General features: G+C 32.6%; 1 protein-coding gene across 1 annotated transcript in view; it reads right to left on the bottom strand.

Annotated features, from left to right (window-relative positions):
* Positions 1 to 15,915, bottom strand: part of BMT2 (base methyltransferase of 25S rRNA 2 homolog) — an 80,289-nt gene that overhangs the window by 7,248 nt on the left and 57,126 nt on the right. Inside the window, exon 4 of the mRNA XM_045565167.1 lies at positions 261 to 375. Within this exon, the coding sequence (XP_045421123.1) occupies positions 261 to 375 (115 nt within the window). The remainder of the gene's footprint in view (positions 1 to 260; positions 376 to 15,915) is intronic.

Raw genomic sequence — 15,915 nt, 5'->3', positions numbered from 1 at the left:
TGTAGTTCTAAAAGATGACGGCTATTTAGATGATAAACAAGGAACAAAACAAAGAAAACAAAGACAAATATGGTACTGGTCACATCAATATTGGTTAACTAAATGCTCAAATTTTCACAAGATATATATTTAGTTTTGAACAGAAATAACTGGTGCACAGGAAATATATTTGCTATTTTAGGAATGCAAAGACAGTGATTTTCCTTGGCAAATATACATTTAAAATATTCAAGTCTGAAAACAAATAAAACTACGCATACCTCTACAGCAGGTACGATGTCTATGCCAACAGTTAGAAATTCTTCAAACTTCAGAAAGGGGTTAAAGCAGCTGCCAACATCAAGTAATCTGATCTTTCCTGAGGCTTGTAGCAACCTAAAAACAGATATTTCGTATTATAAAAGGCAAACTGAAAAAATTCAAATATTTGAGAATAAAAAATTATGTACATTATTGGTTCTTTAACTTTTTGGTCTTGTGATCCCTTTAAACATTTAAAAATTATTAAAAGCCCCTAAGAGCTTTCATTTATATGGTTTAAATAGAAAAGTGTTAAAATATTTATTCATTTATAAAACACTAAACCTACAGTATGTTACAGAAATAACTTTTAGATAAAAAATAGCAAACATAAAAGGTAAAAAGGGAGGCTTTGTTTTATATATATATTTAGATCTCTTTAATGTCTAGCTTAATAGAACAACAAATTCTAATGCTCGCTTTTGGATTCAGGCTGTTGCAATATTACATGCTATGTAGTCTCTAGAATACTCCACACTCTACTCTCACAAAAGAGAGTAAAAAATAAGAATCTATAATGATATATAATACTATATATACCTACGATAGTCATTCTAATCCTTACTTGGGCTATGGTTAAGAACAAGTGTTCCAGTATCAGAGAGACTAAGATCAAAACCTGATTCTGTCCCGGAATGTGTAATATGGGTATAATATACTAGTACCTACACTTAAAAAAAGTGGTAAATACTATTGCCCGCTATTATCATGTTACAGATGAAATTTTTGTGATATTCCTGAGTATGGTAAAAGCAGAAATTTACCTCACACTAAATCCTATAGCATAGATTCTAGTAAACTGAGTAGCAACAAATTTCTGATAGTATTTAAAAAATATATGTATCTTACAAATTGAATTTTATATCTGGATGAAGTATTTCAAATCAGTCAAGTTAATTCAACATTATGATCACCAATAACTTAACCATATCATGGATTAGCTTAATAACTGATCAATTTTCAGTAATGCACTGAGTCCATTAAAAATTCTTTGGTTCAGCTCCTTAATTTTTTAATTTGCATAAAACATGAATAGATGTTCAGTTTAAAGAATAATCACACAGTGAACATCCATGTAATTACCACCCAGGGCAATAAACCAATGCCTGCACCTGGGCATTGACTATTCCTGTTGATATCACCCACACCTTTTCATAATGGCAGCCACTACCCTTATTTTAAGGATAGCCATTCCCTTGATTTCCTTTTACAGTCTTAACTACCTATAACTGAATACTTACATAATATAGTATTATGTTTCACACTACACTTATGCTCTTGTGACTTACTTCTTCCATTTAATATTATGTTTATGAGAGTTGTCTGTGCTTCTATAACTCACTTTCATTGCTGTGTAGTACTACACTTAAACAATACATCCCATTAGGACTTTGATTAGTGTGGCATTAAGGGTAAAGATCATTTGGGAGAATTAACATCTTTATAATATTGAGTCTTTAAATCCATGGACACAGAATAGTTATCCATTTCTTTAGGTTTTTTGTCTCCAAATATTATTATTTTCTCTAAAAAGGTCTCACATATCTTTTGTTGGGTTTATATTCCTTGGTATCTCATAATTTTTGATGCTATTACTAATGTTATCTTTTTCCCCATGGCTAATCTTTACTAGTATTTTTTAAATTTCATTTTTTATCATTATTTACAGAAATTCAATTGATTTTTGGATACAGTAGTCCCCCCTTATGTCCAGTTTCACATTCTATGGTTTCAGTTACCTTTGGTCAACCACGATCTGAAAATATTCAATGGAAAATTCCAGAAATAACCAATTCTTAAGTTTTAAATTGTGCAACGTTCTGAGTAGTGTGATAAAATTGCATGCTGTCCTGCCCAGGACATGAATTATCCCTTTGTCCAACATACTCACACTGTATAAACCAACCGCCCATTAGTCATCAACATTTTCTGCTCCTGACATCCAACCACCAACACAAGCATGGCTTGATGATCCAGGATTACCAAAAGCAGGTGATCCTCCTCCTGCTGTATGGTCAATAGTAGCCTAATAATATCAGGTCACAATGCCTACATCATTCACCTCACTTCATCTCATCACATAGTTATGTCATCATTTCATATCATCACAAGAAGAAGGGTGAGTATAGTATATTTTGAGCAAGAGACCACATTCACATAATTGTGCTATTATTTTTTATGGTGTCAAATTTATAAATTAAACTTTATCATGAGTATGTATATATGGAAAAAAACAGTACATATAAGGTTCAATAATGTCCGCAGTTTCAGGCATCCACTGGAGGTCTTGGCAAGTATCTCCTGAGAATACGGGGAGACTGCTACCTACATTTTTTGTATGTAGTAACTTTATTGAATTCCTTGACCTTAATTGCTTACCTGCATATTATTTTGGATATTCTAGTCTAGGTACATAAGTAATCTGTGAAAAATGACATTTGTATTTCTCCCTTTCCTATCTATCTATCCACCTACCTACATATCCATTTCCCCCCTCACTGCTCTGCCCATGACTTCTAATACAGTGCTAAGCAGAAGTGGGCACCACTAACCCAATCTTAGAGGGAACACTCTAGTGTTTCACCATTAAATATAATGATGGCTGTAGGATTTGCATACTATCTTTGATAAAGTTGAAGAAATTTCTTTTATGCTTAGCTAGGGTTTTTTTAGTTTTAACCCAAATCCATGTTGCATTTTATCAAATGCATTCTATGTATCTGTGCAGATATGACTTTAATCTGTTTATGTGGTAGAGTACATTAATTTTATAGTGTTAGATCAAGCTTGCATTCTTGGAAGAATTTAATTTGGTTTTGATATATTATCCTTTTCCTAATTTGAAGGATTTACATGTATGTATAGTCATTTTTTTGCTATTTGTGGTAGTTATGTTCCATAAAGTTCCATAATGAATGTTGAATTAGTGAATACTGAACCATGGCTCCTAGGGAAAATACAGTTAGGCCTCTGGTCACAAACATTTTCAATACATACTCTGGATTTATGTGTGTTTCTGTTCAAAGACACTTTATATAATGTACACTGTTGGTGTATTAACACTGAACTCATGTCTGAAGGAAGCTTATATAACACATGTCTTTTCTATGTACAACATAGCCTTCTTGTGCTTGGGAACACTAAACTCAACACCATGCTTGGGGGCCATTTTAAAAGCAAAATCATTGACAAAAAGCACAAAAATGCAAAAAATATGACACCAAACAAACTGTGAAAAGGACATATGTTTATGTATGAGAGCTGAGACAAGAAGGCAGAACTCACCTTGTTCAATGTCAGCTGGAAAGGTATGTGACTCAAATTTTTTGCCACACAGTACGTGTCCATGAATGACTGTGAAAATGCCACAAGTACTGATTTTGGGGTTGCAAATAAATTTTACTAAGTAGGTGAATTCACAGATACGGAATCTGTGAGTGAGATCGACTGTATGTATATTGTTAGGATCTTTGCATCTATGTTCATAAGTGGGCAGGTTTGTTTATATCATGTTGGTCAAATACTCTCTCTCTATATGGTCTTATAAAATTTGTTTTTGTACAGTTTAAGTCAAAGTTATAAGTGTGCCCTCCATACCCATCAGGTGTGGATTTTTTGCATCTATGTTCATGAGTGGGCAGGTTTGTTAATCATGTTGTTCAAATACTATATATAGTTTTACCTACTTTTTTTATATACAGATTTTTAAATTTCAGAATACTACAGGGGTACACACATTTTGGTTATATAATTTGCTTTTGTACAGTTTAAGTCAAAGTTATAAGTGTGCCCTTCACCCAGATAGTGTGCACTGTACCTGTCAGGTGTGAATTTACCCATCGCACCTACTTGATTTCCATTGAGTTTTACTTCCATATGTGCACATAAGTGTTGATCACTTAGTTCCAGTTTAGTATTAAGTACACGTGGTATTTGTTTTTCCATTCTTGCAATACTTCACTTAAAACAATGGTCTCTTACCTACTTTTTGAATGCTCTTTTCTCAATCATTGAGAAAATTTTGTTAAAAATCTTCCAATATTTACGGCCGGGCGTGGTGGCTCACACCTGTAATCCTAGCACTCTGGGAGGCCGAGGCGGGCAGATTGTTTGAGCTCAGGAGTTCGAGACCAGTCTGAGCAAGAGTGAGACCCCCCCGTCTCTACTAAAAATAGAGAAAGAAATTATACGGACAGCTAAAAACATATATATATATATATATATATATATATATATATATATATATATATATATAAAAAATTAGCCGGGCATGGTGGTACATGCCTGTAGTCCCAGGTACTCGGGAGGCTGAGGCAGGAGGATTGCTCGAGCCCAGGAGTTTGAGGTTGCTGTGAGCTAGGCTGATGCCACGGCACTCTAGCCCGGGCAACAGAGTGAGACTCTGTCTCAAAAAACGAAAACAACAACAAAAAAACTTCCAATATTTAAAAAAATGGAGTAAGAATGATCTCTGTAAACTGATTTGAAGAGATTTTGTTACTTCCATATGTATGTTTAGCTTTTTAAAAAGAAACCATGGAAAGATAAACCAGAAACTCATAAAACCTCAGAAGATTTAGAATCAAAGTGAATCCTTTAAATAAGGAATGGGACTGTCTGAGCACACCTTTCCTTGTAGCTTTGACTTTTGAAAGTTGTTAATATTTTACATATTCAAAACATAAAATCACTAGGATGGGGAAAAAGCACAACACAATAAAAGGAGAAACTAATGAACAACACAGAAGGAAAAACATTAATTCAATAACTTCCAAGCAAGTTATTCTGACTATAATAATCTCAATGGGTAATATTCCAAGGATAAATAAGAACTACAAAGAAATCCTGAATTTGTTGTTGTTATACTGGCTCAGACATTTTGAAATTATATATTTTGTGCATATTGAAGGGCTGGGCAAATGAACTACAGTTCTTGGGAGACACAAATTCAGAATGGGGGAAGGGAGGGAAAGAATCCTATAGTGATGGATAGGAATTAGAGGTTTCATATTAGAGGATGTAGAAGCATACTTAATTACCCAGAATGTGGTGTCTAAATACTATTCTCTCAGTAAAAGGAATCTGTACTTCAAGGAACGGCTTATTCCAGGGTTGAAGCAGAGAAAATACAGGTGAGCCTGGATGACCTTATTGTATAAGACAGTAAGGTATTACTCTAAAACTAATGGAGACATATAGAAAGGTAATAGGAATTAACTTACAGTAGCTTCCATTGGCCTATTTTGGGATGATTTCACTATTATAATGATAAGAATAATGAACTATAACATATTTAATTTAAAAAATCTGAGTCCATAGGTGCTTAAAAAATTAGAAAGGGAGATAAGAGAAAGCTCTTCTTTACAGAAGAATGCCAACCAATATATATTTACGATAGAAACAGAAAAATCACCATTTTGCAACCATTGTAATAAAAACAACTTGATTTAGGTGAGACCATTAATGGATGCTAAAGCCATTGGTGAAAACAGAAACTTCACTTGGTCTTTGTATATAGCTCCATAGACTACTTTTACAATGGCAAAATCTGGTGAACAACGTCCTTAGTCAAAAGATCAAACTTAACATCACTGATAATGGGACAAATGCCCCTTAATGATGTACTGTGAACAACAGTATCACCTACATAGTATGCTCACCAGAAATGTTTAATGTGAATCACAGGGACTTTTTTAGATTAATGCAGCCTGAGAGATATTCAGCTAAATACCAGATGTAACCTTTGATGGATCTTAGATCAAACAACCAGCCCACAGTTATAAAGAACATTCTATGACAATCTGGAAAATTCGATTATGAATAGTATATTACATAATTATACTGTATCAATGTGTTAAATTTTCTAAGTGTGTTAACACTGTATTGTGGCTATGTAGGCAAACATCCTTAATCTTTGGTGATACATACTATTTAAGGGGTGAAGTTTCATGACATCTTTAAGTAACTGTCAAATGGTTCAGGAAAAAAAAAAGAAAAATACGTATCTACACATATATACATCAGGGGATAGAAAGCAAATGTTGCAAAATATTAACTTAGTGAATCTTAGGTAATGAACATAATGGTAATAGTTGTACTTCTCTTATAATTTTCCTAGAGATTTGAAATTTATCAAATTATAGCATTGGAAAAACATCTCTCAAAACAACTGTAGATTTGTCTGTCAATTTTCACTATATATATGAGAAATAATAAATTTCATTTATTTATTCAACATTTGCTTCATATATATGCATGGTATATTAGGCACAAATTAAAAATTATTATTTTCCTATGAAATCACACCTTTCATCATTATGAAAAATGTCTCCTTTATGTCTAGCAATGACATTTATTATAAAGCCTTATGTTTGGGACATGTCTCTCACAAGAACATAAATTGAAGTCCAGTCTGATAATCTGCCTTTTAATTGGAGTATTTTGATAATTTACTTTTAATGTAATTTACTGACATTTTAATTTATATCTAGTATATTGCTTTTTGTACTTTCTATCTGCTCCAACTGTTCTATGTTTCTCACACTCCATACTTTCCTTTAGCATCATCTAGGAGATTTAAAATCACCCAGAGATTCTGATTTAATTGGGGTAGGATGGAGTCTGGGCATTAGAATTTTTAAAAGCTCCCTAGGTGAATGTATTGTGTAGTTGAAGTTAAGCAGTGGTTTCTGATTTTTCTATTTTAAATTTTAATAATTTCATGTTTTTTCATTTTGTTAATTTGAACATTTTACATTGTTTCTACTCTTTTAGTGGTTACAGTGGGAAAATGTAAAATACTTAATTACTGAATGATCTTAGTCTTCACCTAGGCCATATAAAAGCTTGAGAATACTTAAAATTCTGTTAACCACACAACTTAGTCTTTTTGTATATTTTAATTCTATCTTGTGTCCTCTCAAGATATTATTACTACTGTTGTATGTCAGTTTAAATTTACCAACATATTTACCATTATTTTTGGTTCTTTATTCCTTCTTTCATCTCAGACTTTCTATCTGGGATCATTTTCCTTCTGCCTAAACTATATCTTTAGAATTTCTTTCAGTAAGGTTTTGTTCTCTTATTCTCTCTTCTTTTATAACTCCAATAAGATGTCATTTAGACCTCATTCTATCTTCTGTCTTCAACCATTTTATTTTTTGTATATTACTTTTTATTGTCTGTGTGCAGCATTCTGGATAATAATGTCTCCTAGTTCAATAATTTCCTCTTCAGCTTATTCCATATGCTGAGTTTTAAATTTTAATTATTTTAATTTTGGCTTTCCAAATGGCTAATTAGCCTTTAAAGTTTTGATTCCCTGCAGAAATGTTTAAGCAATTCTTTTCTTTCTTTAAAATGGTTTATTTTATAAACTGTGACTCATAATTATAATATCTAAAGCCTTTTTAAGTCTGTTCTTGTTGTTTCTGCTGATTTTAGGTCAGGTTACCTTGTTTCTATACCTGCTTAGTAATGATTTTTTACTGTGAGCTATTTATTTTTCTTAAAAAATTTTTTATGAAAATTCTTTCAGCGAAAGAATTCACTTTGCTTGCATCAGGCAACTTGGAGTACCACCAATGTAGGAGCACTTTCAACTAAATAAATTCAGGGTTTGAAGTTTTGTGAACCCACTCTGGTGATGTGAATTTGGACTATGAATTTGTGTTTGGGATGTCTGCTGTGGTTTCACCTTGTCAGGATCTGTCTGCTTTGGGTGAATGGGATAGATTTATTCCTGATTCACCAAATTGAGAAAGTAGCTCTTTGGAGATTCACCTCTATCAGGGGAGTATAAAAGCTGAAGCTCAAGTTTGCCAGTTTGGACAAATGCTCTCTAGACAAAAGAAGCTTTGTGCTCTGCTTACGTTTTTGGCTTCCTGCCATCATTTGGATTTTGGCCTTATCCAGCATTTTAAGTTTGAGAGATTGGTTAGAATATTCAGCTAGTCATATTCTAATTTAACTTTTAAAGCAGAATATACAAACAGATAAAATTAACTTAGTCTAAGTGGTCAGCATAAAAGCAGTTTGTGCCAACATAGTCAATAGTTATAAAAGGATACTTACATAAATACTAGTACTGTTTTGTCATTGTTCATTGATATGAAAGTACTGCATTATGTGCATACATTAAGGTATGCTAAGGGCAAAAACAGACTCCGAATAATCTATCAAATGACTTTGAAATTTCATCATCAAAAAAGGCTTAGAGAGCCAATCTTAAGTGATCTTTAACTGACAAACTTTACTTCCACATTAATATGTGTAATATATTATACATAACATGGGAATCTAACTTTAGAATCAATTCCTCATTAAATTATTAAAACACTACAAACTACACAGAAGTGCTTATTGTGAAATAACACAAGATAAGCAAAACTACCTGGAAATGCATGTTCATTGTTGCTTAAATAATGTTTTTGAACAAATACGAACTTCTTGCAAGAAAGTTATAAATCAAAATTGTTGAATTTCAGCAAGCAATATTCAAATGATCTAATTATTGAATGAATGTGAGTTCTGAAAGAAGACTACATCATACAACCATGTGCACTTTCTTCCTCTCAGTCAAAGATTTTTAAATATATTTGGACCATCAACCCCTTTAGCAGTCTGGTGAAATAATAGATCCCTTTTCAAAAATGCTTTTAAATGAATAAACCAAATTGTAAAGGAAACTAGTTATCCTGAGATACAATTATCAAAAGAGAAAACAAAGTTATAATATCATAACGTGGATCCAGTAGTGAATCTAATTACCATAATTTCAAAGTAGTGATAATAATAATATTCTGGGATATATACATAATAACTACAATATTATACATAAATACCTATAATTTCTGTAAGTGACAAAGTCACCAATACTAGTTTTGCTGTCTAAATTCATAAAAGAAGAAAATGCTAAATTTTAATTAGAAGTGGCAAAAACAAAGTTGTTTTTCTTCTTGTTCATGGACCCCAAAAAGGGTTTTTAATGTCAGATGAACTAAACCTGGACAGGTTCATGTCACATAATAAAGGATGTCAAACTGAATTATTTTGAAGGAATGGAGCACTTCCCTTCTAGGGAACTCATGGTGATTAAGAGCAAAATTTGTGGCTCACTTATAATAAGTATACCAGAATCCTCTGTAGGTATTGTTTATATTAATCTCACCTCTGGTTCCATATTATTATTCATATATTTTCTTTTCTTTAGTCACAGTAGTTTTTCCCATTTTAGAAATTGTATCTTTTTAATAAGCCATTTCTATCCTTTTTTGAAAATGAGCATTGTAGAAATTTTCTGCAAACAAAATGGTTAAAACATCTAATATAGATATGACTAAAACTGATTTATCCAATTTTCCCATTTTAATCACTGCTTAAATTTTTTCTGCAAGAGAAAAACAATCCTTTTATATTAATGCCATGTAGAGCATCCTGGTGTCTCTTAGATTTCCCTTGGTAAGGTCTTATGGGATTTGTAATCACACAGTCCAAAATAAAATCAAACTTATAAGAACTACTTTCACATGAGGATAATTTTTATATATGGCATCAACAATCATTGACAAAGACTAAATTCTGGCACCAATACTTCAAAATTCAACAAAAAATATTACAAATTTACTTAGTAGAAAAACTCCTTTTATTTGAGTTAAATGGTAATTAATGTGGTCAATAAATATGTGGATTTCAAAAAATTTGCCTTAGCAAAGTAAGAACAAATCGCTTAACAAAAATACTCAAACAATACAATAGGATCTTGATTTTTCTAAATAGTACCAATTGAATTACTCTTTCTCATTGTAGTTAAACGTCTTGCAATTGCCAGTATCTTGGCATCCAAATAATATTTCAGATTACCTTTCATTCACAGAATACAAAATCCCCAAAACAAAACCAAAAAGCCTTTGTCAGATCATACATTCTAATTTTTGATGTGTAAAATATTACTACAACTATTGGAGCTGTCAACCTGGAAGCTCAAGTGCTGAAAACGGAAATAAGGATATATTCTGAAAAGTAATAAAAAAATGGAAGCTTATATTAAATAACTATTATAAATATACAGCTATTAAAACTTTTTAATCCCAGTTTAGAAATCATTATTTTCATTTGAAATTTAAAAAGTATTTCAAATCTCCAACAAAAATTCAAGTACCTTTAGTATCATTTTCTTAAAAAGCTTTAAATGTATACATACTTATAATTTGACAACATTTATTGAATACCAATTGTACCTGTTAGCCTTTTTCAGAGCTTGAGACAGAAAGTTGAGTAAGAATTTTGATACTGAAGGAATTCAGTTCAGTGAAGGAGACACATGTAAACAATACAATGCTTACATTAAGTAGAGGAGTATATAAAATGTTAGGAGAGTAGAACACTGGTGGAGACAAGGGAAACCCAGAATTCTGGGGCCTGCAGGACAAGTAGGCTTTTCCCAGGAGAAATGAGGAGGGGAGAATAGGGAATAAAAAGGATTGTAGAGGTGGGTGACTATCATTTCAGTCAAAAAGCATAGTTAAGTGCAAAGGTATATGTTTCTCAGTAGGTGTAGATTTTCCACAGAATCTCTGAAACTCATTATAAAGTTCCTTTTGAAATATTATGTAGTCTGATTTCCCTACATTTTAGTTCTTTTTTTAAATTCCCCAATATCACTTTTTTTGTTCTTTCTGCCCTTAATACTGCTTTAAAACTTTGTTAATTTTTAAAAAGAGAAAAGAAAATACCTTAAATGACTCTTTCATGATTTATCCAAGATTTGTAAATCCAATTGTACAATCACAAATAAACACACATATGCATATGGTGGTAATTTCCTCACAAAGAAACAGAAGACAGTTACTATTATGAAATGGGAACAATAATAGCACCTCTCTCATAGTTTGTATAAAGATTAAATGAGTTAACTACACATCATAGATGGGGACAAGGAGTAAAGAAATAATTATCAAAAGTTTGGTACAGTAAAAAAAAGGCTCTAATAGACAGAAAATTAACAGAACTCTATCTTTACCCACACATTACTACTATGTGACTTTGGAAATTTTACATATCCTTTTTGGGTCTCAGTTTCTTCATCATGGAACCACAGTAGAAAGAGACTGTTACCTCAGATGCAGGGGCTTTTGCATGAAGTTTTCTACCACATGTACTCTTCAACTTCCCTTCCTAGACAGATATAACCCTCAGATAGCCCTCTCAGGTTACACTTTTCATGCTTCTTCCCTCTTCTCACAGGAACCTAGACCTTATGATTTTCTACTGAGACATTTCTCCAAAAAGTAACATCAAACCCACCACAATAAACAAGTACCACCATTAAGAATATTTAAAAGGAAAGTGCTAGAGGCATTATAAGTAACTTCATTAAACAGTTTCAAACAATTTTGTTGTCTATGGTAGCACTATTGCAACATGTGTTTGTGTTCTCTGGAGACTACTCTGAATGGGGCATTTGAGCATGTTTTTCTAAATGTATACTAGGCTGTTATGTATGTAAGTGCTATATTTGACAGCTACTTTTTGAGATGCAAAATGTGATTCTGAAAAGACTGAGTCATAGAAATTTATAGAAGAGAAAGGATTCAAATAAGCTCAGTTAGAAATGAAAAAGGAGACATTATAATTGATACCACAAACATACAAAATATCATCCAAGACAACTGTGGAAACAACTACAAAATCTAGATGAAAAGGATAAATTTTTGGAAAGACACAACTTCCCAAGCTTGAATCAGGAAGAATCAAAACTCCTGACAGACCAGTAACAAATAGCAAGTGTAAGACCGGATGGATTCACAATCAAATTCTACCAAACCTGTAAAGAAATGGCACCTACCCTACTGAGAACCCTCCATAACTCATTCTATGAAGCCAGTATCACTTAGATACCAAAGCTAGGAAAGGGCAAAACACAAACTACAGACTAATATCCCTCATGAACACTGATGCAAAAATCCTCAACAAAATACTAGCAAACTGAATTCAACAGTACATCAAAAAGATAACTCACCATGATCAACTGGGTTTTTTTTTACCCCAGGGATGCAAGGATGGTTCAACATATGCAAATCAATAAATGTGATTTACCCTAGAAACAGAATTAAAAACAAAAACCATATGATCATCTTAATAGATGCAGAAAAAGCATCTGATAAAATCCACCACCCCTTCATGATAAAATCCCCAACAAACTAAGCATAGGTGGAATATACCTCAAATTATAAAAGCCATATATGACAAACCCACAGCCAACATCATATTAAATGGGGAAAAGTTGAAAGCATTCCCCCTAAGAACTGGGAAAAGACAAGGATGCCCACTTTTACCAGTTCTATTTAATATAGTACTGGAAGTCCTAGCCAGAGCAATCAGGCAAGAGAAAGAAATCAGAAAAGAGGAAGTCAGACTATCCCTGTTTGCCAATGATATGATCTTATACTGAAAACCCTAAAGACTTTTCCAAAAGACTCCTAGAATTGATAAACAAATGCAGTAAAGTTTTAGGTTACAAAATTAATGTACACAAATCTGTAGCATTTCCATATATTAACAACAGTCAAGCTGAGAGTCAAATCAAGAACTCTATAGCATTTATAAAAGCTGCAAGGAAAATAAAATACCTAGGAATATACTTAACCAAGGAGGTGAAAGATCTCTATAAGAAGAACTATAAAACACTGATGAAAGAAATCATACATGACACAAATAAATGGAAAAATATCCCATGCTCATGGATTGAAAGAATCAATATTGTTAAAATATCTATATTGTCTAAAGTGATTTACAGATACAATGCAATTCCTATCAAAATACCAACATCATTTTTCACAGAATTAGAAAAAAACAACCAGAAATTAGAAATGGAATAAAAAAAGAGCCCAAACAGTCAAAGCAATCCTAAGCAAAAAGAACAAAGCTGGAGACATCACATTATCTGACTTCAAATTAGACACATAGATCAACGGAACAGAATAAAGAACTCAGAAATAAAACCATATACCTGTAACCAACTGATTTTTGACAAAGCAGACAAAAGCATACACTGGATAAAGAATACCCTATTCAATAAATGGTGCTGGGAAAATTGGATGGCCACAGGCCGTAGAATGAAACTGGATCCCTGTCTCTCACCATATTAAAAAATTAACTCAAGATGGATTAAAGACTCAAATGCAAGACCTGAAACCATGAAAATTCTAAAAGAAAATGTAGGAAATACTCTTCTGGACATAGGCCAAGGCAAAGAATGTATAACTAACACCTCAAAAGCAAATACAGCAACAACTAAAATAAATGGACCTAATTAAACTAAAAAGTTTCTGTACAACAGATTAAATAGGCAACATACAGAATGGGAGAAAATATGCACAAACTATACATCTGATAAAGGACTAATATGCAGAATCTACAAACACAAACAAATCAACAAGAAAAAAAATAACAACCCCATTAAAAAGTGGGCAAAAGGCATGAACAGGTTTTTTTCCCAAAAGATATACAAATGGCCAATCAACATGAAAAAATACTCAATATCACTAATCATCAGAGAAATGCAAATTAAAACACAATAAGATATCACCTTGTGCCTGTCAGAATGGCCATTATTAAAAAGTCAAAAAATAAGGAATGTTGGCATGGATACAGTGAAAAGGAAATGCTTATACAATGTTCGTGGCATGTAGATTAGTACCTCTATGGAAAACATTATGGAGATTTCTCAAAGAACTGAAAGCAGACCTACCATTTGATCCAGCAATCCCACTACTTCCCCAAAGGAAAAGAAGTCATTATATTAAACAAATACCTGTACCAAAATTCTTATCGCAGCACAATTCACAATTGCAAGGATATGGAATCAACCTAAGTGCCCATCAACTGTTGAGTGGATGAAGAAAACATGTTGTGTATATATATACTTATACACACACACACACTCACACACACACACACACACACACACACACACACACACACACCCATGGAGTACCACTCAGCCATAAAAAATAATGAAAGAATATCTTTTGCAGCAATTTGGTTGGAACCAGAGGCCATTATCCTTAGTAAAGTACCTCAGGAATGGAAAACAAATACCACATTCTCACTTATAAGTGGGAGCAAATTGGTGGGCACATATGGTCGTACAAAGTGGAATAATGGACACTGAAAACTAAGAAAAGGGGAAGGTGGTAAGAGGGATGAAGGATCAAAAATTACCTATCGGGTACAATGTATGTATGCTATTTGGGTGACAGGTACACTAAAAAGCCCAGACTTCACCACTATACATTCATCCATGTAACAAAAAATACTTGTACCCTCTAAAACTATCAAAATAAAAAATGTGTTGTACTTCAGTGAAAAAAACAAACTAACAAAAAAGAATGGCTGAATTTACTAAACACGTCTGACCCTACATGAAAGTTGGTAAAGCAAATATTTGAAAAAATCAGTTATAATAAGGAAAATCTATATAACAGGTCCAGAGGCTGATTAGTCAGGAGCAAAAGACTCTATGAAAGACAACAAAAAGACTGTTAAAATGGTTTCTATTTTCAGCATATCTGCTCTACCTTTCTTCATTTATATTCTGTAAAGCGATGAAACACGCTGATTGGAAAACAAAGCTTGGTTAAAAAGTTTATTTCTGTTATGCTGCCTCTACATTTTAATGCCTCTTGAAAATGTTCATTTATATTCCTCAGTAAATTTTCACTTTTAGTTTTAGACAAGTTTATGCAGAGAATCTTAAAACTGCATTACTTAAAAATATTCATATAACTTAAGAATTCATAGTCCTTCTAATTTCATTTGACAATTTTTCCTTTACACAGTGGAAAAGGATTAAGGAGAAAACCTCAGTATACATAAGGATGTAAATTGTTCAAATTATAACTTTCTACTTAAATTTCCTATGCTGTTTTTAACTCAATAATTATCTTTTGTTCTCTTTTCCAAACTAGTTATAGTACGAGATCATATTTCTTTACTCTCTCCCCCTCAATTCTTACCCTGCTGGTTAAGTAGTTGAATAAGGAAATGCAGGATTTTATTTCCTATACAATTTTCTGTCTGGCATGTTAGCAATGTCGACAACAGCATCTTAAACTACTCAAGATGTTAAATGGGAGCTGTAAATTTTTTTGCTTATTACATAAGAAAAACCTGGCAATATTTATCCACATATGTAGTCTACAGTAGTGTTTTTTTCAAAGTGCTCTCTACAGAGCTGGAAGTATTCTTTAGAGTATGTTCAAGGACCAGCAAGGGCAGATAATGGGAGACAGTGGGAAGCTATAACTTTCAGATCTTTCAACTAGAATAGCAATGTATTTGCTTCATATGGTGGGCTTCCATAAAATGTTTCCTCTGAAGAAAAGGTTCTATGGTTAAAATACTTTTAAATCAATGATGTAGGCCTTATTTACCATCTCTGCTGCTTTGAAATAGGAGAAGGGAGATAATAGGTTTCTACCTCTTATCTTTTTTGAAGAAAAAAAAATAAAAAGGAAATGCATTTTGAGAGTCAGCACATAAACAGTACTGTCACTCCTTGGATTCATGACAGTCATACACATGAGAAATTCTTCCATAAACTTTTAGGGC

Source organism: Lemur catta, chromosome 11 (assembly GCF_020740605.2).
Source record: "Lemur catta isolate mLemCat1 chromosome 11, mLemCat1.pri, whole genome shotgun sequence".
NCBI classification, from domain to species: Eukaryota; Metazoa; Chordata; class Mammalia; order Primates; family Lemuridae; genus Lemur; species Lemur catta.
The sequence above is the reverse complement of the archived record's forward strand: the minus strand, read 5'-3'. Positions and strand labels throughout refer to the sequence as shown.